The sequence below is a fragment of the Atractosteus spatula genome, chromosome 14 (genome assembly GCF_055471065.1).
Source record: "Atractosteus spatula isolate fAtrSpa1 chromosome 14, fAtrSpa1.hap1, whole genome shotgun sequence".
Lineage (NCBI taxonomy): Eukaryota > Metazoa > Chordata > Actinopteri > Semionotiformes > Lepisosteidae > Atractosteus > Atractosteus spatula.
Window position 1 is genome coordinate 35,507,316 of NC_142719.1, and position 26,968 is coordinate 35,534,283.

At 35.2% G+C, this 26,968-nt stretch overlaps 1 protein-coding gene across 1 annotated transcript; it reads right to left on the reverse strand.

Annotated features, from left to right (window-relative positions):
• Positions 1 to 3,534: 3,534 nt before the first annotated feature.
• Positions 3,535 to 25,822, reverse strand: spock1 (SPARC (osteonectin), cwcv and kazal like domains proteoglycan 1). Its single transcript, XM_088933451.1, has 6 exons — positions 25,789 to 25,822; positions 23,317 to 23,436; positions 16,499 to 16,720; positions 13,945 to 14,007; positions 11,485 to 11,622; positions 3,535 to 11,386 (listed from the first exon to the last, which is right to left on the reverse strand). Exons 1-6 carry the CDS (start codon positions 25,820 to 25,822, stop codon positions 11,196 to 11,198), a joined length of 768 nt encoding a protein of 255 aa, XP_088789577.1. The 3' UTR covers positions 3,535 to 11,195.
• Positions 25,823 to 26,968: the final 1,146 nt, after the last annotated feature.

Sequence of the window (26,968 nt, forward strand, 5' to 3'; positions counted from 1 at the left end):
TATACAGCACATTGCCTTACAAGTCTTGCACAGCTTATACACAATTAGCAGATACTGTTATGAGAATCAAAATTATATATAGACTCTATAAGTTTCTCTAAATACTATTCTATAAATCCAGTAGTGTTTTCTAACTTTAACTTTTTTCTTCAATACAGTTTAATGAGAATTAACCAAATTGTCCTTTAGTTATCTTCAATTCACATTGTTTTGTAATCTAAACTAGCTCACAACAACACAAGGTAACTCATACATGAGCCAAATATGAAGCGTTTTAATATCTACTCCATTCCATTGAAATCAATCAAATGTACAGTAACTAATTGTCAGGTATTCATTCACACCATGCCTTTCTATACATCTATACAGCTAAAAGGTTACTTTTCATGCAAGAGCAAACAATTATCAAGACTAAGGGTCTGCTTAAGATCTAAAGGATAAAATTTGAGTGGATCACAGAACATTTCTGCACAATGGAAAAAAAACCCAACTGCAAATAGAAGACCAACATACTGTATAGAAGCTTAGCATAGCAGTGTAAATGACTGCAGGGGTTCTGAAAAACTGAACTAGATTTGGTTGCAAGTTTGTAAACATTTATTCTCCATTATTCGGCATTGTATTGCAAAACATATTTAAGCAGCAAGATGGAGAATTTGTAGTTATTACATTCAACACATGGATAACATAACCGCACTGCACAGATTTAGCCATTATCGCTCCAGGTTGTAAAATATGACACAACATTTCTGGAAATGTGTGTACCATACTTTTTTAGTAAATCTAAATTGAATCAAGAGTAGCAACATACATTGCTACTGTACCTCATGACTAAAGGACATGAGGCCTTTACTTGCCAGTGCCGAGAGAATAAAGATGGGCAGACAGGGTACTCCAGCTATTCATCTTTTTGACAAGTGCCAGTTGTAGGACTGTCAAATCCCTCGAAGATGTCACCACACACCTGGCAGCACCTGGGAAGTCACAGTGTGGATTTTTCACATCCCTAACCCTGTCATGCCTGAGTCAATTGCTGTTCAGGGATTCCTATTCAAAGCTGAAGTGTGCTGACTTTTGATCTACAGTAGATCCCAGACCATCATTAAATTCATCCCAGACCTCTTGCTCCCATATGCTTGCTAGTCGAACCCCACCCCATCTTTAATTTTTAGCCTTAAAATGTTGCAGGGCATAAACAAAAATGGTTTAGAAAATGTATAGATGCTCTTGGTAAAAACCTAACGTCATTGAGCAATATCAGCTAAAACATTGACGTTTTTCACGAAAACTTTAATAAAATACATTTATAGCGAAGATTCATTTACAAAGAAAAGAAAAAAAATTCCCTGTAATTGATGATGATGGATTGACAGTTGGTGGGGAAATCAACGATAATAATTATTCAATAATTTTATTAATTGAATAATTCAATTAAATGACAAGTTCAAGCTGAAAGATACTAAAAGTGTTACTTAAATGGACATTTTTATAACAAATCTATGTCACTTTAAAACCACAAAACAATTCATTGATAAACCTGCTGCCATGAAGCCCCTCCAGTGCCCTTGAGACGTTCAGACATACTACAGATATGAACTCCTGGTGAGAAATACATCTTAAGTGCTGGAGTAATATTCAGTTATAAATCAAGCAGTACAGTATAATGGAATATTGCACTTACCTGTGCTAGGAACACTGTTGCCTGTTCCCTTCTCTCTTGGAAATTATGTCAGCATTATTTTAAATTATTGCACAAGACTACAAAACATTTATGTGTTTTATTTTATGTGTTGTATTTATGCAGATACAATATACTGTTCTTTAAATGTTTGAGTTTGGAAAGACCGATCCCAAACAAAACACAATACAGCCATGCACTTTAGATGTTGCTGGAGGCCATGAAGGGGTTGGGCAGGCATAAAACTCAGCTCAGGTTCTGTAAGGTAATCATCAATTGCCAGTCAGGGACTAATTGCTTCCCTTTGTTCGGTAGTGTGTTTGGTTTTTGAGCAAATGTACTGTACCTTTGGGAATTTAGAGGAGTCAAGATTGTGATTCAAAAAAGTGGCAAGCAATCAACATACCAAGCTCTTTTAGTAAATGAGTCCCAGATTGGTTTCTGTGTAATTATCAGCTAAATTATATAAAGCAATCAGTAAAAAATGGAAACAGGTACAGTAGTTCATTCCTTTGTTAATGCTTAATTAGAAATAGCTGAATTTAGTCCTCTGATTAAAAATCAAATATTTTCAGTTAGAAATGAAGTGGGGATACTTTAAGGATGTCCCGCAAGAAGGACATTTTTCGTATATAACTTAACATTTTTGATGACTAACGATCATCAGTCATAACAGCAGTGGAAACAGTGGCACCACTATTTTAAGCTACTAAATTAATAATTGATTTCCAGTTACTTAACAGTTCAAGTGGAATAAAAACTAGAAGGTCCTCTTCAACCGGATTTCCCAAACCTGGCTTTAGTTGCTTTTGTGGGTGCTGGTTTTCATTTCAGCTGAGTACAATGTTACTTAATTAAATCCTCAACTGCATAAATAATTTGCTTAATTTTACATTTATCTAGATTTCTGCTCTTAAAAAGTAGTACATTTTAGTTAACTGAGAAAACTTAGTAGTTAAACAGTAATTTGTAACAGTTTAACGGCTGAAAGCAATATAATACTTCTAATTAATCCAATTATTGCTCTATAAAGAACTCAATTAATAGAGTGCAGATGTATCAAAACCTGACCAGCACTAGAAGTCACCAGAATAAGCTCTGCTCTGGGACAGACGTAGGCAACTGTGGCTTTATGAAGGCCATGTAAAACTTTGATATTTGCAATTAATTATTAAAACAAGCCTTAATTGTTTAATTGATTGAGGTACTGACTGACTCACTTTAATAATTAAGGATTAGCTAGAGAGAAGATTTGCCATAGAATAGAAGACCCAAATATTTTCTATAGTCTGTGACGGTAGACTAGTAGATTTTCTAGTGTTCTAGGATGGTAAACCTCAATTAAATATTGAAGAACTCAGATGTAACAAGAACTGATGGGGGCGGTGTGGTGGCTCTGTGGCTAAGATTCGTATCCCACAGCTGGCAGAGGAATCCTACTCCGTTGGGCCCCTAACCCCAACTGCTCCGTATAAATGGCTGACCTTGCGCTCTGACCCCAAGCTTCTCTCCCTGTCTGTGTGTCTCATGGAGAGCAAGTTGGAGTATGCGAAAAGTCAAATTCCTACTACAAGAAATTGTACAGTATATGGCCAATAAAGTGATCTTAAAAAACCCCAAAAAACTGACAAACAGCCATTGTATATGTTTTCTATTAATTACTATGGCTTACAATAGTTTGAAGATTTTTTTTATGTTTAATGGTGACATTTTTTAATCATGGGGGCATGCACTCCAAAAAAACATTCTTTAAAAAATAAATGTGACAATTTTGATGTAGTTGATTATTGCCTTTCAGAATATATTTGATGCAGAAAATGTTACAAATCAGCAGGTGAATAAACATAAGACAGTAGTAATGGACAGACTAAAATGTATTCAGACAGACAAAATGGAACAGTTACATTGAAATCAGAAAGTCAGCCAAAAACATCAACATTCCATTTTTACTCCAGAAGGAAGAACATTCAGAACTCACTACACGTTGTTTCTAAATAGCTACTGATTTAGCTGCACTGAAGACTATCAACTTATACACTTTTAAATGCAAATAAACACAGCCACAGTACTATAGATGGCATTATATTACATTTTGTTTTCTTTACAAAGTAAAAAATATAAAATTAACAAATAAGACGTCTGCAAATATGGCCATTTATGTTATTGTGCATTAAAGACTTTATAACAATATTACAGATTAAAAACAGGGACGAGAGAATGAGAGGGCACCCAACTAAGTTACGCTTTATACATGGTACTGTATACTGTTTGTCTCTTAAGTTGTTAAAAATGCAGTGCCACCCTTTTAGAAGTCTACTGTGGTGCGTTATCTGAAAAAATTATTCCAGAGGAACAAATTACAAAGAGCAAAAGAAAAACTAATTACAGACGTGGTGAAGAATGAACAATGCTGAATTTGTTAAGCAAATTAATCTCATATAGTAACTGTATCTATTTATTGTAGGACCTTAAGAAAAAAAAAACAATGACTACCTTTAAAAGTAATAAAAACCTGCAGTTTGTTTCAGAAAGTGTGCTCAGTTTTGTCATTACAATATTCTTTCTGAAACAACAAAAAAAACTTTCTAATTAAAAAAGCTTAGCAGTTTGAGAACAATTCTTCTGTTTCTGTAACTCTGCATGGAGACTTTAATAAACAGTACATGGTAAACCTCAACAGATGTAATGTGCTGTATTGGTAAGATACTGTAGTTGTATTACACCTCTTAGCAGAACAAAGACACATTACAAAAGTACTGTATTCACTTTCATGGATTTAGAACTAGCAGTTATTTTTGTGAAATGTTATATTTTCAGTGCTAAGTACACTGCAGAAAATGTCCTGAAGGTCTGCTAAATTCCAGTCCTTAAGGGTATTTTTATAACCAGATTAGTTGTTAGCCATATTAATTTTTTGTTCAATTAGACATATTCTGAAATTCTTCCAAGTTTTCAGACAAACTTAAAAATACTAGATACCTTACATTCAAAGTTTGCTACCTTTCAATTAATTAATTAAGGGTTGGAGTCTTCTATACTGTAGCTTGACATTGAAATGCATTGAAATTTCAGGACTTCTACTAAAGCAAGTTAACTACATGTAATTGAAAAATGTCCCTTTGAGGAATGCAGCCCACTGATTCAACAAAGTGCTGTGATCAAAGTTGTTTTTTAATTAATTATTAACTTTATATAATCACAAAAAATGTCACTGTACTGTTAAGGTCAAGGGAATTTGAATTTTTATGTGGACTTGTACAATACAGTACCATCAGATTTAAGTGTCTTAAATGATTCCTTGCTACAGTATGTGTTTCAGAACCGCCTCTGCATTAGCTCCACTAATTACCAATGCGCATTCCACACATGCTAGAGACTCATTGGGGCCATCCTCAACGAGATCAGGCTGGGCCTATCAGGCCAATTAGGGAACCTCGCACAGTATTTAAGTCCTGAGGAACCAGAAGTATTTCTCAATGTTTCTTAATCCTCAGTTTCCAGTTCCTCTGTCATTGCCACTAATCATCTCTTCATCACCTCAGACCTCAGACCTCAGCCCTCTGCTCTGCCTGCTTCAGCTGCGCAGCTACTGCCTCAGCTGTTTCCTCAGTCTCAGCTCTGTTTGTCCTCTTCAGTGCTGCCAATGAATAAATTATCTTGATTGCCGCATATCTTGGCTCATTGACTCTAATTTTCGCTGAGACTGTTTCAACACCTTGTTAGGCCCGGCGTAACAAATCCAACATCCTTCCATTCTCAGTCATGTATGAGCAAAAGAAACCAACAACTTCACAATGATATATAAATTCTGAGACTCTCCTACGATGCAGATGTATATTTGCATTACTAGAAATCTGCTCTTCTAGCACAACCTTATCTTCAAGAATCCATCAACTACTGAGATATAATCACTAAAGGTAAAATAAAATATCATTGATCTGAGAAGTAAAATGGAATAGTTAATGAATGCTATTATCAATTTAATTTAAAAAGCAAAAGTACTGTATCTATTGTATTTAGTTTTCCAAGAAAACTAAAGCCAGTCTATTGTTGAACTAGGAAAGATGCTTAAAACCAGGGTAATGATCTTCTGGGATCATTAACCATAATCTTTCCAAATGGCATGAGAAGTTGACATGACATGCTATGTTAAAATCTACATGGGGGTGGTGGAAAATAATATTCTAAAAGTATCTTTCTCTAGCATTAAAAAATGTTAATGTAATCTCCTAGTGTTACACCATGATTACAGTGGGACTACATGTCACAAATGCACCACTTTGCTTAATTTAGCTATCGGATAAAGTAGATCAATCCATCATTCAAGTATTAAATGCATTAGTTAACTATTAAGTCAAGAAACTCCAGAGCACTTTATCTATATAGGAAAGGCCACACTTCACCCACCACTGAATTATAGCCTCCACCTGGGTGACACTCATCAACCTAGATTAGGTACAAAAGCAAGGAACTGTTTCACCAATTTAATTAACAGAGATCTTTAGGTAGACCAGATTACCCAAACCCAGAGACACCAGGGTTAACATCCTGATTCCATGGAATTTTAATGACTCCAGTACACAGTTTAATGTTTCATTTGAAGGATGGATAATTTTATCCATAATCTCATATCCTTAATGGTGCAAAAAAAAATTTGCAAAATTTTGACAAGTCTTGAGAGAGATGAAGTTGGACCATCATATTCTCTAAAGGGAACCAACACCTACAGCCAACACCCTCAACAAAAAACTTTTAATCCTTATACTTTAATGTGTTCAGAGGTGAATTTAACTTTATGCTAATGATCAATGAGAGACATCTTAACACTGATTGATTTACATTTATTGTGGCAGGTTATTTAATGTCCTCCACTCTTGAAAAAGATGTGCTTACTTCATATGCTCTTGCATTACTGCATAAAAACATTGCTGCATGCAATGACAGCTGTTATTGTAGGATTGCTGTGCTATACGTGGAACTGTTAAAAACACCTGTCAGTTTGCATATTTTTCAGGCAATGACATACAGGTATGAAACAGTATGACTTTTCAAGTCAGTTTAGATATTTAAAACTGGCATATTTAATTTAGTGGAGAAATTACATGCTGCTTCGAAACAGTAACACCTCAAGACACCAAACTTAGCCAAACAAGGAACAATTATATTGAAGTAAATAACACTCATTTACTATGATGACTTAATATGAAAAGGCAAGGTTTACAGATTATTGGTTTGTCCAAAGGAATATTAGCTTTGCTTATTTCCAATTACTCTGTGAGTATGAGTGTAAACAATGTACAATCACTGTTTGCAGGATAATTTAACAATGTAATAACATATTCATGGTGGATAGATCACTCTTTGCTGTTGTGGATGGGCTCTAAAGTCACTTTTTAAAGCAAAAAACATTCCAAAAACTCATTAATAACTCTTTAATAGCTAGTGTATATCAGGATTGTTTATATAATTTCAGAATAAATTTATTCCATTACAGTCAAAGAGGAAAGTTTCTGTAATATTGTGGGAAAAAAATAATTAGATTAAATATGTTGTATTTCAGATTAAAAATGTTCTGCTGGAGTGAGTGAGAAACTGAGGGTCTATTTCAGAGCACTGAGTACCAAGTATGTTGGACAATTTGATGTTAGGGTTCACCTCAGATGAACATCTGTTGCATTTGTATACATTTTACGGTTCATATAACTAATACACTAGTGGCTGGCAGCTGTGTCTAATCCAAAATTATCTAATCCAAAATTAGATAACAGCCTATTTCTTCATCTGCAATTAAAATATATTGATGTGCAATGAAAATTTTTCAGTCTATACTCTAGCAATAGTTTAGTGGACACATACTGTAAATAAAATTATTTACAATTTAAATAGTGAGAAGACATTTTGATGATTGACTCTGCTTAGTACTCTTCCTTGGGATAACAAAATAACAAGATCGAATCACATAATTTCATGAAAACACCAGGTATTCAGTGTTCCTTTTTTCAGAACAGTTAAAATTGCCAAAAAGAGTTTATAGAAAAACTGAATAGTCATTTAAAGGCATGATTTTAATTAATGCAAGAGTAATGAAGATTTCCCTGTTGCCATTGGCATGGTCGAAGGCAGGTTGTCCAAGAGAGACGTTGCCTGAAGAATGATATATTCTTCTAATATTACACTTTATTTGAGCAGAGCAGTTTGGAGAAACTAGGGAACCAGAATAGTGAGTGACAAGCCACATTTTGGAAGGCAGAGAGTTTGCCAAGGCTCTTACTTCACATCCATCTGATCCATCTGCTTAATGATTTTCAGACTGCAGTGACTGTAACATAAGAAATTCCAGGAAGAAATAACCTGCATATTAGCAAAATAACTGTAGACTGCCATCTGCATGAAAATGATCAGCGCGCTCATAAGTCGGTTATGGGTATAGCTGACAGCTGAGTGACAAAAATGCCACCTAAGGTGATCACAGAGAGAGTGACAGGGATAGAAGACAACACATGTTTGGTTTCTTGGTGAGATGTCATGATGAGTGTTACACTGACATTTGCCTTGCTCAAACCAGCAGCAATAGTCCAACCTTTGCCACAGGAAGAGTGGTAGAACTTTCCAAAGCAGTCTATCCAGAGGCTGATAAGGTCTACACATCAGTGCTTTAAGAACAAAGTCCAATAATTAGTTTTGCCAAAATAACTAAGCATGACAATGCATACCAATGTCACAATTCCTGTCTATCTAAAGTCTGTCACAATTCCTTTATGTTCTGTGACATTGTTTATATTCCAGTGTGTATTTTTTGTTGAAATGTGCATCAGTATATACTGTATATTCTACCTCCCACGGTCAAAATTCAGTGAATCTCAGGAAAACATAAAAGATTATACCATGTGAGGGGGATATGCATTGTGAAGAAATGAGTTGAGCTATTGACTATTTTAGAATTATTAACAGCTCACATTCAATTTAACAGACAGAAAAGAAAGCAAGCACATTATTTAGTCATGCTCCTAGTATTTCACAGTAAGCTTCTCCTGTGCTGTTTAGCAGTACAAACTTGTGAAAATCAACACTTGTGTTAATTTTTCCACATGAAAGAGCACATTAAAAGAGTACCCCTTAAAATTGCAGCACATGAAATGCCCTCACTGTCATGTACAAAATAATTTAAATCAAGAGGAGAAAAAAGGCATATTGTAAAATATTGCAAAAGAAGTGATCCCCTGTCATTTATTCTGCTGCGGTTTTCAAAATGACCAGCAAAAAGAGCATTTGAAAGAATTAAGACTTGAAAAGAAAAAGAGGACAGACTTCAACAGAAGGATAACATACAATCTTTTCTCACAGTATAAGTAGTTACTCAAATAAAGGTACACCTTTTTGTGCATGTCTTAAAACTTACTTTATAATCCTCTTTCTTATACCATAAAAGCACTGAGGTGAAGGGCCAATGGAAATTACCTTGAGAACTACCACTGGACATGCATGGGAATACAAAGTGGGGCACATTTTAAAGTCGTACAGTACATTCATTTAGTATACAGGGAGCTTGCAAAGAAAGTCAAGGCAGCAAATGCCTTTATTTGCAAGAGAAAAGTACCGAAATAAAATTAGAATGCCAAAATCACACTCTTTTGACAGGAACAAGACTATAACATAAAATAGGTCGACCACAAAAGAGTTTAAGGCAAAGCCACAAAAATAAATGTGTGTATTAAATAAATCAGAATAAAAAAACTGTTATTGGGATTCAACACCTTCAGGAAGCCATACCACTTGTTCAGCTCTGCATGATTGAGAAGGGGATTATATGTACAGTAGTCATTCCTTACTAATGATGGAAAAATATAATACGTTTCCTGTGATCAATCATAAAAGTTCAGTCATCTACACAACCTACAAAGTACTGCATGGAAACACTCTATAGCTTACATCATATGTTGCACTATGTTTATCCCACCTGTACTGTACTGTATATACAGTATCTATCATAATGTGTTAATTCAACTACTTGGTGCCAAGGGCTGTGGGCATGCAAGAGACTGTTGGAGAAATAAATTATCTTGATACAAATGATAATATTTGTTGTGTCTCTAATCTGCAAACATGCAGCTGACCTAAAAATAACTATCTGTCTCAAAATAGCCTGTGATGCCTGAAGATTAAAAAAAAGAGGATCCAGACCCTTTCATATTTATAACTGCTTGACATTCAGTACAGCAATCAATGAAAAATCAATAAGACGAACTGAGAACTGTGGACACAAGTCATAACAAAAGCTCATGAACCCCAGAGGATGACTTAGTTAAATTTAACATGACTAAAACTCCTTATTGTAAACTAAGCCTTGTGTCAGATGTTTGAAGACCTGGCTTAACTTTACATTAGGAATACATGTCAACTCAGGGTAAATCGATGAATGCAGACCAACCAAAAGAGCCTGAATAATTTTTAATTTATATTCTCACTTTTTGTAACTAAGCCTTTTTTTCCTCACAGGTTTACTTTGCTAATATTTGTTCTCTTGTATTATATGACAATCAAAAGGTGTATACTTTAATGTGATACATTTTGAACGAACAATAACCAGGTTGGAAATGAAGTGCTATACAAAGTAACAAAAGTGATGGTGTGTGACTAGAAAGTTATTTTGGAAAGAAAGCAAAAATCACAAAATCTCATTGAAGGAATAAGCCACAAGATGAATGGAATCAAGCTTGAGCAGAGGAGATGTGGAGATATTCGTTGAAAATAATTCAGAAGAGCTACATTAATTCAAAGAACCCTAATTGTACACAGGATATAAATTAGTTTGAAACAAGTATATAAATTAAAGGATTTGAATATCCACATAAAAATTATAGCTTTCCATATAGGGGACTTTGTTATGTATAATTAGACAAATAATAATTAAAACACAAATTTGACACAATTGGTAAGGATGATGCAGAAAAACCAGTGAAGCATTACAGAATGCTACTAAGACATGTCGCCATTATTGTAACAAATGTGCTTTAGTTTGACAGAATCTATGGGGATCAAACTGCACACCTTAAAAGCCAAAAGCCTTCTTTATGAAACCAGCATATACAGTACATCTGCCTTATCTCTGAACAAAAACTGCTGGTCACATTGTATTTCACCAATGTCAAAGTCAAACTTCTCTCAAACTACAAAAAACAAATCTTCATGTTTGACTTTCACTGTGTTTCTATTTTTTGTTTTTTTCAGTGTCATTGAATCTACAGAATTTCTGCCCACCAGCGAATTTAAAAAGAAGCTTCTGCCATAAAACATTCAGATTTGGTACTGATGCAGAATAGGCAAAGGTGTGGTGTACAGTATGTAGAGAATTTAGCTAGGAAAGGGAGGACACGCTTGTTTTACTGTAGAATTGTAGTCTAAGATAATGGGAACATCTGTTTTTTTTTTCATTTCCGTAGCATGAGAGAGAAGTAACTGTGGAATGGCTTCAGATCTGTGCAATAAATGAGTGTCCCTGGAAAAGATGTTAGAAGAGCTACCAGACGTAACCAATCTCATCATCTTTGTCATCCTCCTCATCTTCATCATCCTCGATGGCACCTCGTGGGTGAACTCTGACCTTCCGCTCCTTCTGCCGACTGGCCTGATCCCGTTCATCCTCCTGGTCATCCAGGAGGATCACAGCTCCTCCACTGCCAAAGTCGCCTGAGGTCTCCTGGTCTTCTTCTGCAGACAGAAACACAATGGGATAAAAACAGAACTACATTAGTGGTACCTGCACAGAATTCTGTGTTCACTTTCTCGTGTGCATGCTTGGCTCTTACCACAGGTGGGGTTGCCTTGTTTCCTGGACCCTGCTATCTCATTGCCATATTTATCAACACACCAGCACTGTCCCGTGCTTCCATGGCACTGAGTGGGCTTGAAGTAACCTTCCTCGTTGCATCTCGGGATGAAAGCTCCTGAAGGCAAAAAAAGAATTAAACAAATTGATGTTATACTTAAAGGGTGTACAGCTCCAGTCAAGAATGGAACTCCAGTCAAGTGTACTAGATTTGTTACATCGTCAGCAACTAAAGAACCAGGATATGTGTTTTTATTTTTTTAAGTAGCTTAGTAACTACTAAACAAACAACTACCCTTAAATGCGAGCTGCATTCATGATTTCCTAGACTAGTTATTAAATCTCGCTAACGAAATAAATTAACTGATGGTATCGCAACATTTTACAAATTCCGAAACACAAAATAGTGAACTTTGGGAAAGTACTCTATCGTCACCATGTTGTGGCAAACGGCTGGTCTCACCACTGGCAAGGGCAAGAGTTTGCAAGAATTGTGACGTAGATTGGACCTTCCTGTTCATTACTTAATGAACTTAATGTTCCAATGTTAACAAGTGAGTAGTATTCATCGGCAAAACTGTCTCAAAGTCAAGAGCAATATTTCTATTGGATTAAAAGAGATGTATTCACAAGCCTGCTTGTTTAAAATTTAATAGGGCTGGTTCATGTCACTGTAGTTTTTATTGCCTCGTTCTGATGACAAGGTGGTGCTGATTCATACCTGGTAATTTGATCTATTTTGTGATGTAAATTAATGATTTTATACATTACTGTGCACATTTTACTTTCATTGAAGTTTGAAATGCACTCTTCGATGCTGATCTTTTTTAACCCCAAAATATAACAATAACATTTCAGTCCCCCTTTAAAGAGTCCTAATTTCAGAAAAGTATATTTAGGTAATCCATAAGCAGCACACTAGAGGACATTTACTGTACCTGTATATTCACAATTTTGCCACTACTTTACCACATCTGTGTGGGAACTGCTGTATTTTGTTTTGTTTTTTTACCACACTTACATTTTGTTAACTATATTTATCTGTAATTTTGCAATGGTACCACGTAAGGCAATAGCCATTTATGAAGGAAGCCTTCAGAGAGGGTTTCTTTAAATGACTTGGTATTGTTCATTTACGTTGTGTTGATACTATAGAATAAATATTGATACTATACAAATATGTTGTGTGCCACAATGGTTGGGCCTGATATGCACAATTTATATCTAATTCTTTATTCACCACCATTATATTACAAAGGTTAATTTGCAGTCTCCTTGAAGAATGTTATTCTTCAAAGATTATTAATTCACTCATTTACTACCCTGCCTTTACTGCAATTTCAGCCCTTATGCTATTGGATGGAACAAGAATGTAACACAATGAATCCCAATGAATCACAAAGTCTAAATTTATAAATATTCACACCCAACATTAAGTATGCAAAGCTCAAGTACTGAGATATGAGCAGGAAAATGACAAAATAATAAAATGCTTGAATGTTTAAAAGGCAAAATAAGTAAATATTTCTGTATCTACTTCTCTGTATCTATTGCCACTAGTATGATAGTTGCATATCACCAGTTTAACACATTTATGAATACAACTATACCTTTATACGTTTATCTTCAAATCAAGAGGGTCAATGACTTTTCTCTTTTTGTAAAAGAATATTTGCAAGGAACATTAAATTAGGAACACATTACACTCAGATTACAGTACCGTCTGTAATCAAGAGCTTGTTTTCTGTAAACACAAGTAAAACAAACTGAATTTAGTGTTGTCACTCTTAAGTCATTTATTTCACTGTTACTAAAAACATCAAATTTAAAATATGCATACAGTATGCATACAATAGAAGGACATAGAATTTTTAAACAAATATCCCAAAAATATGTTACAGTGAATCGCATGATTTAATTCTTAAATCATTCACCTAAACATTACACTATCACTGCTTTGTCAAAACTATGCACGTAATACACAGAGAGGAATCACCATTTCTAAAAGTAATTTAAATGAATTTAAAATCTCTCCTGAAGCTCTTGCCATGTAATCATACTTATTATACTGTAACAGTATTTGTCATTTTAAAAAATAAAACAATATTGGTAGTTTAATTTATTTATTAGCGCCTTAATTATTTTTGCAAGCTGCCAAAAAACTGAATGAATGGATACAACAATATCTGGAAGTGCAGGTACCATGTCTGATTATTAGCATTCATTGAATAGCAAAATGTAATGCAAAGTTCATCTCTGCTTCTTTATATGTAAAAGGAAGATGAGGCGCAGAGAAAAAATACAGTAGGGAAATAGATAGTGCTATTCAGGCTACATCTACTGTAGCCTTACCAGATATAAAGTTTCACATGCCAGTAGGTTCTCATTCATCAATTCCGACACCTTTCTGACACAAACTAATTGCCTGGGAAGTACTCACCTACAAGGGCCTTCCTCCTGCTTTGGTTTTGAATTCTATTAATTTCATTCTGACATGGGAGGCCTGCAATGAAATCGAAGCAGACAGTGTTACATCCCACATGACCTGACACACAAACCCCCAATCAACAACGTCTTAAGCAAACATGTTTCCCCTTTGCATTTGTAGCTTTTGCACTTCAAGGGGCACAGCTGATGTCTGAACCATGTGGGAAGGGGTCTAAAGAGTGATACAGCTTTTTGAAATCCCAATTATGTTTCAAAAGGCCATGGAGAGATTGTATTCACTGTTATTCCAGCATACACTCTCACACGACCTGGTGTCAACATCTTATAGGCAACAAATGTAAGAAGCACAAATAGCAACTCCTGTGGGTTTAATACAGAACTGCTGAGCTTCCTATCCTTTTCTTATTAAGTTAATATGGTATGCTGCTTGTTTTACATTGTATTTATTTTACTTTGGGAGGTAATGAGGGTTTTTAGAATGTATAATGTAGAACTGCAAATGCAGAAAAGACAAACTGAGTAGAGTGCAGGAAGCCTAGAGTCAGCACTGTAGTTAGAGTGAGTCACTACATTCAGCTTACATGTATATATATATAATTCAAAAAGAAATGAATGAAAATGTTTTCTGTTCATCGTTTTTAATGAGGTATTACATGATGCAGGAGCATGTGTAGGACAAGTCTTTTGACTTGTTGGTTGCTGCTGTGGGACAAAAAAACAATGAATCAAAACCAAATTCAGATTTGCAACGAGTTTGTTGTAAAAGAAGATGTCCCTTCCACCAAACACCTGAATATGAAGTATGTAACAGAACTTGTCATGACAAGCAATGTATTTTTTAAAATCACTTACTTTTGTATGACATCTCCAGAAATTAACCTCTTTAACATTCTTTAAAAAACAGAATTATTCTTTTCACTTCATTTTTAATTTGCCACTCCTGTACTATCTTTAATTCTTTCTGACAGATTTGGCTGTGGCAGTCTTCTGTCACATCAGTGAATGAACTTAAAAATTACCAAGCTTTTGTAAAGGGTGAATAGGAGCCACCTGGAAATTCTGCTTCATTTAGATTTTATTCAACAGGGTCATGCTAAGAGCTGAAAATCAGAGCAGACCAAGCAACTAACTTTCCGAGCCCTTTATATCCCAAGCCTGAGATCAAAACCGGTCGAATGTGAAATATCTTTAGTGGTCAAATCAAATCCAGTGACAGTAGTTTGCTTGGGGATAGCCTATGCTTGTAATACAAGAGCAATTCAGGTCAAACTTAACTTCACAGCTATGACAAGGGTTGTTTTGGGGATCTTATTAAAGAAAGATCAAGAAATACCAAGCAGAAGACAGAAAAGTAAAACTAACAATGAATTAATACAATAAAAGAGGTCATCATCTAAAAACAGCACAGTATAGATAAGCAGGTTTCTGTTTTTGAAAATGAAAAGTCAACAGAATTGTGATCATGATTGGGATAGCAGATGAGTGGTATTTTTTTAAGGATGAAATTTGATCACCAACATAATGAAAAATGACGACAAAAAGGCACTGTCTGACATATTTCTCTTTGTAAATACAAATGGGCTCTCCTGCAAAACGTAAAACATTTTACCTCTAAAAATGTGGTAGGTTAAATGTAAGTACTATTCCAAGAACAATACTGATTTTTAAAACCGGAAGCTCTTTCTCACAGTGAATGTGTACTGTAGGTACAGGTATGCTGTATGAATAGACATACACAAAGATAAAATTCCATTATACACAGGGCAATAGTGCATTGTGATTCACATGGTATGGAAAGGCAATAGAAGATTTTAAGGTGAATCCTTCAGTTATTACACTATAAGACCTTTCTGTTTGGACCATTTTTATATGGTTTTGTAGTGCACTTTTTAAGGTCTAGCAATGCCAATTAAAGCTGTTTGGTCTACTGTAAATTACTGTTATTAGTTCAACGGCGAACAAACAATGTTTACTGTTCTAATATTTACAATGCCAAATTTGCCTGGTTGGTACAGTAAGTCTATTCCATTCCATCAAAACCTGTGTCAAATTTTAACAAGTGATATCAAATCAACAATAAATATGGTACCCTCACAATTAGTTTAAATTTTAAAAAAAAAGTTGTTCTGTGAAATTTATATTTGGCACCCTTGATATTAAATCTTTGTTAGAATGAAAGATAACAGAGTTCCACATGTTTTATTATTTTATGTTAGGAAAAATGTATGATTTTGAATTCCTGCAGCACAGGCTTTTATGAGACATGTCACTCTGTAACATTTCATTACAAAATCATAAATCTCTCTAGAGCAGAGAGAGAGAAAATAAAGAAATGGGCTATGCAAAATTAATAATGGTATGTTTCAAATGATGCTTCAAGAGAGAAGGAAGGAATTGCAAAACAAAAACAGGAAGCAATAACATTCAACAAATCCTGGGGTCAAAGCTTGATATAACAAGCCTTTGACAGGCATCTGCAAATGGAACTGAGTAGTTCTAAAATCAGAAACTGTGCTGCATGCTAATGGCAATAATGAAGTCTCTACCATCTGGCTTCTGGAAACAGTAGCACCATTCATTGTTGGAGAGTTTCCCATCCTTGAAGGAGTCACAGGAGTTGAAGAGGGGCTTCATGCACTGCTCATACTTGTCCAGGTAAATGGCACTAAGCTCAGTGTGATCCAGGAGCAGGTCATAATTCATATCCAGCTTGTTGAACATCCAACCTAGGGAGTCTTTACATATGGGAAGGATGCTGGTGTCAAACCCTAGAAAGGGAGAAATAACTCTCAGTTCAGCAACTTTAATTCTTAAATGGTTCTAAACAGCAGTGGAGCACCTACGCAGATTGTGCTCAATGTAGCATCTGTTGACTTCAAATACAGTAGGTTCCACTACAAAGAATCTCAGCACAGTGGAATTACAGAATAGGTTTGATTGAATTCCATGACTGTTACTTGTGTCAGAAAATGTTTTTAGAAATAATCCCATTGATTTAAGAAGATAAAGTTTATAAGATGAAGCCTAGAATGATTACACTAGAGATTACACTATTGCGGTTAACAGGCAATTTGTGGTGCGATCACATGGTATTCCAGATGGCATGGTACTTTCCTAATAGATGGATTATCTATATCACTAGCATGAGAATTCAAAATTGAGAAAACACACACTAGATATTATCAACATTGAATTCATTCCCAATAGTAGGCAGAAAAAATAAAAATTATTTTGAGTTAGACTTCCTGTGCAGAGAAAATAGACAAGCAATGCTATTCAGGGTGATGAGTAGAAAAAAGGAGCTGAAAAATTGAGTTAGTCTGTTAAAACGGGTTGCTGTAGAACAATATACAGTACTACAATGAATATGGTGAAACAATATTTAACAATAAATTAGTATCAGGTAAATATTTATTTTTAAGAGTAAGAATGTTGCAAATGGAATGATTCAAATGACTGATACGTTTTTTTTTTCATTTTTATAAATACCCTTACTTTTATCTACAAACAAGGGTGTTTATGACTGACATTTAGAAAGCAAAGACTGAATATGTAAAATAGGTTAATAACCACATTCACATCCTCAAAAGTGCCACTGTATGGTATGTATTAAGCATTGGGAATAAAGATAACACAATACAACACAATACAAGCCAGTAAAAATATGTCTATGAAGATACTAAAGAACACAAGGCTTGGCAATTGCATATTCTTTTTTTCTTTTTACCAGGACCTGTACCAATTACCTGTCTGAAAGAGCTTTAGCATTAACGGTAACTTTTACATATTGTGAAACAAGAAACAGAAGGCCCTAGAGGACATTCTAGGGCACAGTAACAATTCTGACATAAATATTTCATGCAGCAGAAGATGATAGATGTATTATTTAATTTTCTCTCAAAGATCCTCAAACAGAGAAGAGATGCAAAGAGAATACGCTACCCATTGAAGGAAGATTTCAAGCAAACCCCTGTCACTCTTGGAAGATTGTTTTTCTGAAGAGCACATATCATTGTGTTGCTCATTTTGCTAAGTGAAGCTGATCTGTAACAGTGAATTGCTGCCTTATCTCAACAATCAGCAGACCCAGGTAACCTAATAATTAAGTCTTTGCATCCCATTGCAACCCCTTCCCTCTTTTTTGAAGTTTAGCATCTCAGGACTAACCAGATCTAGGTAATTCTGTCATACACAGCTAATAATTGAATCAAATGGTAGACTTAAATGTGCACACAGTGGATGAATATGTGAAGAACAGACAAACATAGGACAGTATTTCAGATAGATTGTGGACCGAAAATAGGTGGTGCTTTGATTCTGTTTGTAAAAAAAACAAGCAATCCATGAAGGACATTTTTGTGAAAATTTTGTAACTCACTAGCAAAAGGATTAGCACAAATAACGGAATGGCCCACTTTATTTTTTACCTTTCTGATTTTATTAAATATTTGTATAAAATTAAATATGCACAGATTCATTTTGAAACCCACATCTATCATAATTCCATAAATAGCTTAAGTGTAGCCTGGATATTTGTGCCCTACTTTTGTTGCTTAATAGTAATTAACAATAAAATGAACCTGTATAATTATTACCAAAACAAGAAAAAAAAATTAAGAATTATCCAATATAAGTTTGTTTTCAGTGTGATCAAATTCAGAAAGCTGAAAAAGCTTAGAAGCTGTTTTACTCTGAGATCAATCTAAGTTACAAACAACACAAAAAAGTTAATCAAAAGCTGAAGAACAAAGAAAACTTCTACAACTGTCAGGATGTTAGAACATATTAAAAGCTGGTTAAGTTAAATGGAATTTTGCAGGAGAAACAGATTTTTCACTTTACAAACTTGTTAATAGAAAGAATGTTAATTAAAATAAGAATTGAAAAAGCGATAAGGTGAGGATTCCAGAACATTATTCTTCTTTTCCTTTGCAAAATAATTATTTGATTAAAATTCATTGTGTTTATTAATATTTATACATCATCTTGTGTTATCTGAATTTCAGGTCAATCTGGCCTTTTGAGATTGTTTTAAGTGTAGCCTTATGAATTGAATTTCCAACAGCATATGAATATTTAAAAATTTCCCTCTAGCAAGGACAGATACCATTTAGTTTAACAAATAAACTTCTATCTACTACAGCATGTGAATCTGATTGAAATACTGAACAAATAGAACACAGCAATCATCTATTATTAGAGAAATGTTATTATTATACTGTCTATCTTTTTCCATGTACTGTTATACTTCTTTGGAAATGTTTCCTACTGCTTCTGCCTAGACAATCACTATGCTAACAAAATCTACCTGTTATATTTATTTTATTACAACCTTAGGTGACTAGGAAGTGTCTCTTAGAGTTTAGATAAAGTTTGTGACACCTGGCACCTCTAGATTCAAAGCAGAGAGGATGTACTGTATGCTGACATGTGGGGAGTCCTTCAGCAAAAACAATTGTAACGTTTACCTTGGTACACCTACAGTAGGTAAATTGTGGGTTAATGATTGTCAATGAGCAGTACACCATATAAGATCACATTAAGAGCACAGAAAGAGAACAAGAAAGAAGAACAGAGAAAAGAGAGGAGTTGGAACTTAAAGATTGTGCCAGGCGAGAGCCCTTGCTTCACGATCATCCAAACAAAACCTGACTGGAGCTAAGTATTTGAACCTTGCTAGAGAGAGCATGCTATTCTGTGCTTTATTCTGCTATTATCTATTATTTGGCCTCTGTAGGCATTAAGAGTTTAATACTTAGTAGAAGTCTGGGGGTTTTCTGGGTGATTAAGGTGTTAAGCCTCTGATACGCCTTGTTCTGACATGTACTGTACATAGAGTAACTTGTGTGTTGTATGTTTTGTTATGTGTAATGTACTGTACTTTGTGTTTTGTCATTGTTTATCAATATTTGTTTAACCAAGCGTGCCTGGATTATTACTCTTTTCAACAAAACTGTGCCAGAGAATTCACATGCCTCTAATTATACCAGCCACTCAGGTATATTCTAGAGAAATCACTTACAAGTTGGGGGTTCTGAATAATTATTTTACTTATTGACTAAACTGCTTGGCCAACTCTTGATTTCTTCCTACTTCCAACTTCCTTCTTTCATAACCCCCCATTTGTAACAATATATTTTAAGGTATATCAAAAAGTAAAGGGAATCTGGGAATTAATCACTAAATACAGTATACTTCACAAGTGGAACAAAGTATTTTATTTTTATTCTTTATTTGTCCCTTTGAATATCCACTAATGTTTGTCAGAGCTTCACAAAGTGTAATAAAAGGATTGTTTTGTTCCTGTCATTCCTGTACTGCCACTGGAACCATGCTGTTATCACTGAGGTTCTGGCCTACAAAAGCTTCCTTTAGTGAGCTGAACCACAGGAAATCAGACAGTGTGAGATGCAAGATGCAAAGATTGTCGGGGTAACACTTAACTCCTCCAACCATCCTAAAACATGCTGATGCAGTTCTTTGCTGTCCATAAATTGGCCTGACACATGCCCAGTGACTGGACTTGTTCCAGTCTATGGTGTAGTCTTTCCTTACACCCCGCTTTCAGTAAGAAAAGCTAGCTAATTTTTTCCCTTTTCTTCAAAGGCGTTGTGAATCACAGTGAGCAGGTTGAGAAAGCACACTTCCTCAAGAAAGCCTCCTTCAATATGCATAATCAGATTGCTATACTCAGTTTTATACTCCTCAATTCATTCTCAGAACAGGCAATGGTTCAAAGCTTTTGAAGCTATGAAATCCACAATGCTGGTGACAACCTCTGTTCTACTTTTCACTTTTTACTGCTTTGCTATTTTTACTTTGCTAACAAGAGTTACATAATCATAAAAATCCCTTAATCCTTTAAATAAAAAAAGTATTTTGATTTAATTTCACCAGATAATTCTTCTCACATACTTGGGGCAACATCACACAAAATGGACAATATTTCTTCCAAAACTGGCCTCTCTCCTCAAAAACATTCAAGTGCATTCAAAATATCTTCACACCTTGTCTTCCCTTCCAATTGAATTAAACACAGGAGAACCACCCAGAGGCATGTATCTTTTGGGCAGAGATGTCAGACACAAAATTGCAATACATCACATGCATCTGTAGTCTCATCAAGAGCAAGATTAGAAAAAGGAGCTGTTGAAACATCTGAAATAACCTGTTGCTGGATGTCTTGAACAATCACTTCAATCTTCCTTAACACTGCAGTATCTGGTAACTGTAGGTTTCTAATTTGATGCAGCATTTCATTTCTACTGGGGCAGTCTGCATATAAAATTTCAGCAGAAGCCACATTTCTTTACAATTTCTGTATTCTCGACAATCCCTAAAATAAAGCTGTAATATCCATGTCATTTAACTGAGCCAGCAGATTTTAACTTTTTTTTTTAAGAGCTGATGAGCTGGCTGATTAACATCATACATAGACAGCATCTTTCATTACAGTACATTCCCAGTACACAGTCAAAAGAGGTCATTCAAATTACTAGGGTTTAATACAAAAAAATCATTATGTTATTGATAGAGATAGTAGATTGAGACTTACCTTGAAAGTCAGTGTACATCCATAACTAATCCTTCATTTTACAGTAGCTTCCTCAACAGCTTTATTTACAGACCTGCCATTTACATAAACAGATGCACCCGTAGTGTGTTCTTTATGAAGATCATGTCATGTCTTTGTCATTTGTTTCCCAAATTATTATTTATTAAATACAAAAAAATATTTTTAGTCCATAGTATTACCAACAGCTTTTGTGCAATTGCATCTTGGAACATTGATAGACAAACATAAACTGAAATTTTTCCTGGGAGTTGTATATCACACATGTACAGTAGTACTTATAACACTTATAAATGGGAAGTATTTAAAATAAAACACCCAAAGCTCACTTCACTTTCTATTTCCAGCTCAAGTGCAGAATGTGGCATTTCTTAATTTCAACAAATCTTTATAACAAAGGATCATATGAAAGGACAAATTTAGGAACAAGGAAGGTGGGGTGTGAATGGCCCTGAGGCCATTCAGTGAAGATTAATGGTTTAAAGCCTAAGGATATTTTATTTTGATACAAATGGATCTTTTTTTTTCATAGAAGCGCCTTGTATGAAAGCCTTAGGAATGAGCTTACAGTACAATCTTATACAGTAGAATAAGATTAGTTACTTGTATGATAGGTGGGATAGTTGGAATAAGTTTAAACTCCAGAAAACAATCTTAACACTCCACTCAGCACAGAACAGGTTAGCCATTCATTTTCATTAGGAACAGTGTAAAATGCTGATTGGTAAGTTATGAATTGTGCTCTGTGCAGTCAATAAACTGGATAGAAGAATATAAGGACAGTCTGCAAAAACATATTTCCAATGATGAGCTTGCAAGTGGAAGAAATATGAGACATACATATATCAGAGTTTTAAAGCCACCTCTGTAACCATCAGCAAGTCATAGTCAATGGAAAAATCCATTTTATTGCTGCAACAGTCCTCATAAAACTTTACAGCAATCCAGCAACTGTGCATTTACTAAAAGCAATGCATACTGAAAGTTCAAGAAGGCATGAATAGGTACTAAGATAAATAATGGTAAGGCTGGTTAGAAATGTATAATTCTGCAATATTTTAATATTTTTAAAGGACTTCCTCAGCATATGTTCATCAGACTTACAGACTTAATCCATTAGGGTACTGCAGATGGAAACTGGAGCACCTGGAGGAAACTCTCATGAATACAGGGAGTGTATACAAAGTCCATGCAAATAGCACCCCAGGTCTGTAAATGAACCTGGGGCATAAGCACTGTGAAGCAGCAATGTTAACCACTGTGCCACTGTGCCAATCATACATGATCATAAACATTGCCAGTCCATTAGGGTACTTTTCTCACGAGGGAGAAATAAATGTGTCTGATCTTTATGAATTCTTGATGGAAGGTGCATGTTTAACATTTCAGGGTTATTCTCTACCATTTTATGTGATATATTTATATTATATTTGACCATTTTATATGTGTCTAAGCAGATGTCCAGTTCAGAAACAGAAAACAGTAAAATCCATCCATCCATTTACTGTAACTTATAAACTGAAACACACTGAATAAACAACAAAAATCCAGAGAAAACTAGCAAACATGGAGTGAGCATGCAGACAGCCAGATATAAACCTACAAACCTGGAAGTGTGAAACTGTGCCACCAAGACACTCACAGTAAACTCCATTAAAATTTGTGTTTAAAATTATATTACAGTCTCTATCACTTGGGGATTCTATTGGAGATAGTCCACTTCCTCTAGATGTGAAGATTATGTACACATTGTCCTAGTTGACCTCTAGTCAAAAAGCACTTGATACTTACGACCTTGTGCTGCATCAGAGGCAGTAGTGGTTTTAAGATCTCGATTGGCATCTTGGTGAAGGGCACCAAACCAGTCCTTTAACCTGGAGGCAAGGCTTCTCAGCTCATGGTCACTGCATGCTAGAACAATATAGAAGAAACAGAAGTCATTGCAAGAATTATATTGTAGTTTTCTATGAAATGTGTTATGTTTTGATATGGGTTGCATGTTGGGATATCAATATGACCATAAACCATGTATACTAAAGATACTGACTTTTCACATAATTTGAAACAAATTGAAGAAAATACATTCATAAAAGGACTGTTAATATTTGCATCTTGCACCTTGTAAAATTACCCAGACAAGCTCATATGTTCACCTATTCATCCTTTTTTTAACCACTTTGTCAAACACAGAGTCATGGGGAAGCTGGAGCCTATCTAAACAAGCAATGGAGGCAAGGCAGGATACACCCTGGACAGGGATACCTGTTCATCGCACAGCTGGCACAGACACACACTCACTACAGGGGGAATTTTCCCAGAAGCTGATTAACCTACTAGCATGTCCTTGAACTAAAGGAAGAAACTGGAACACCCCAAGGAAACCCACACAAACATGGGGAGAATATACAAGTTGTATGCAGAACCAGTAGCACCTAAGGTTTGGAATATAACCCAGGATCCCAGTACTGTGAGGCAGCAATGTTAACTGTTGTATCACCATACCACCCCTATATGATCGTAAATGTTGCATCCATCCAAACATCCATCCTCACTGGAAGATTATAGATATCCTATCTCATTTCAAGGTGTGGCATCTCTTTATCATTTAGCATTTTCAATGATAACTGTACTTACTCTGCCTTTTGTGATTGATGTTGCATATTGCAGGTACAGTGACATTTCAAGATACCATCACACTGTAATAAGTCATTTGAGGACCATACCCTTATCCTGTGAATTAGGTGAGCTCATCTATCCAGCTACTTGTACTTTCAAGTAATAAAACAACACTTCTGAAACTCGGGATCTTATCTAACACAGAAGGTTAACACAAACAATGCCCTCATGTGAGATCACTTGCATATATCTGATGGAATGCTGCAAGCATGAGCAAGTTATTGCTAAAACAGCTCTGCAAAGGCAGAGAATGGCTAACTATGGTAAGCAAGACAAATTTAAAATTAATTTGATTAGATCCATAATTAGACTTTTATGGATTGATTTTTAAACATTAATGTAATGTAAAAAAAATGTTTATCCTGCAGTTTTTAGGATTGAGTTGCCAGGCCCTTAATGGAGTTTTAAACAAAAGTTAGGGAAGAGGTCAAATTCATTTCTTGCTGTTTAGCTTTCTTACATATAGATTCGTGCCTGCTATGTGTCCCTTTTTAGCACATTTTTAGCAACCTGTTCTCCACCCCATTTTCACCCATGTAGCTACCTCTGTGGTTCATCCCTCATATGTGAGAGAAGTTTTGGCAGCCTTGGTCTTTAATTACAGCCAGGAAAATGTCTCAATATAACATCAAACTCCACACAAAGGGCAGTTCAGTCCAGGATCAAACCCAGGTAATCTGTAGGGCAACAGCACTAACTCCCATGGCACAACACCACCCATATGAAAAATTGTTTTGCTGTTTTTTTCTCATCTACGGTAGATAAGTGAGCTGAGGCTGGCCTTGAAACAGAAGCATCTATGCCTTGGAAAGTCAGTATTCCATTTATTTCAGTAGGGGGAAAGCAGCAAGGGGGAGATGACAAATAGCAGTCAGCTCACATGCTTCTGAAGACTTACAAATAGGAAAGACTGCAAAAGCACCAAAATAAAATACACACAGAACCTGGCACCACAGGGATGAAATTAACAGATGAGATGAGGCAGAAACCACAGTAAAACATTCATTTGTAGTGTACTTCAAATAGGACAGGCATATCAACTGTTTGCATGTTGTAAATAGTTCTCCAAACTTTAACGGGAAAACTATTAATTTATGTGAGTGCAATCTTATCTGAAATTGACTATTTAATTTACTTACTGCACCTATATCTTTATATGGTATGTTATCCATAATTTGCAGTTTCTATTGGTGCTACAATATCTACAAAATTACACTTTTTAATTTCTGATTTTCCATTCCATCAAATAGCTCATGTACTGGAATATCTTATTTGGGTGAATTCAGTAAATTTAATTTTACAACAAACACCTGCTGTCCTCTCTGATTAGAAATGCCTCTTTGGCAAACATGCCAATTTCTGAGATGACAATTGTGTTTTTTTATTAGCAATCTTCAAAGCAGGGCGGTATGATGGTATAGCGGTGAGCATTGCTGCCTTGCAGCACTGGGGTTTGTCTCCCACAGTCCAAAGACATACTGGTAGATTAATTAGATTCTGGGAAAATTAGGCCTGGCATAAGTGTGCTTGGGTCTGTGTGTGCCCTGTGACAGACTGGTGTCCTGTCTAGCATAAACAGTAGCTCACCTTTGCTTGATGGTATAGATTGCAGTTCACCCATGACCCTTAGAAAATGGATGGATGAATTTCCAAAGCAGTGAACTATTGATTCACTTCTTATTCTTTCTAACCCAGAGTCTTTGTATTTTTAAAGTAATTTCTAAAACCTTTTCTATCTTATATCATCAACATATGCATTCCTTTAAATCTGAGAATATATCTGACTACTCTCTTTGGACAAATTCATGAGCAGCTATTTTTTGCCACATAGAGACTGTACACAATATGCAACACAAAATATTTCTGATGCATTGCAGTATTTTTACATGACATGACTTGATCTGCTCTTTCTAACTACAAATCCTAACATTCTGTTCGCCTTTTTTATTTCTTTCCCAAAAGTGGATTTCTCTTACAGCTTGAAATCAATCAAATCAAAGTAGGTTTAAGTACCTCCTTCCTTTGTGCATAGCCCAGGTTGACTGGATATAAACCACTAACTGAATTTATCTAGGTGTAGCAACTAACTGTCATTGAGCCTAGTATTTTTTGTGACAGTTTTGTAGCAGACCAGAAGAGAACAACATAAGCCCAAACCTACTGTAGGGACAGCAATGCTGGCTGGTCTTTAGAAACCCAAGGCTTCTCCATAAAAAGCCTGAATCTGTAACCTAAGTAATGGCATTGAGCCTCAGACGAGCCAAAGTTTTCCTACATTTCACGTTTCCTTGACAAGGAAATAAAAGAGCTGTTAGATAATACAGAAAAATATAATTATATATACTGTATAAATGACAGAAACCTTTGTAAAAATTGAACTCAGTGAACCTGAATTTTAAAAACTGCCCCAATACTTCAACAATAGACTTTTTAGAGATATTGCAAATGTTACATCTATTGCCTTTCCTGTCTTTAAGAAAGAGCCTATGTGAACTATTTGAATGTCTTTGTTCAATATACTTGTATAATCCTTTTATCCGTTCTCTAACTCTTTTTCTTTTTTCCATTCTGGAACACATTTTCTAAAGCTAATTTTCTTAGTAAAACATCTGTATTTTGCTCCCCTTTGAAGAAAGGAGTAAACTGACATCAAATACCAATAGTAAGAATGTTTTGACATCATCATTTGTTGAAGATAATGTTTTGTTATGATACTGTTTCAGTTCTAGTGCTTGTGATTGAGTCTCCACAAAAGGACTAATTAACA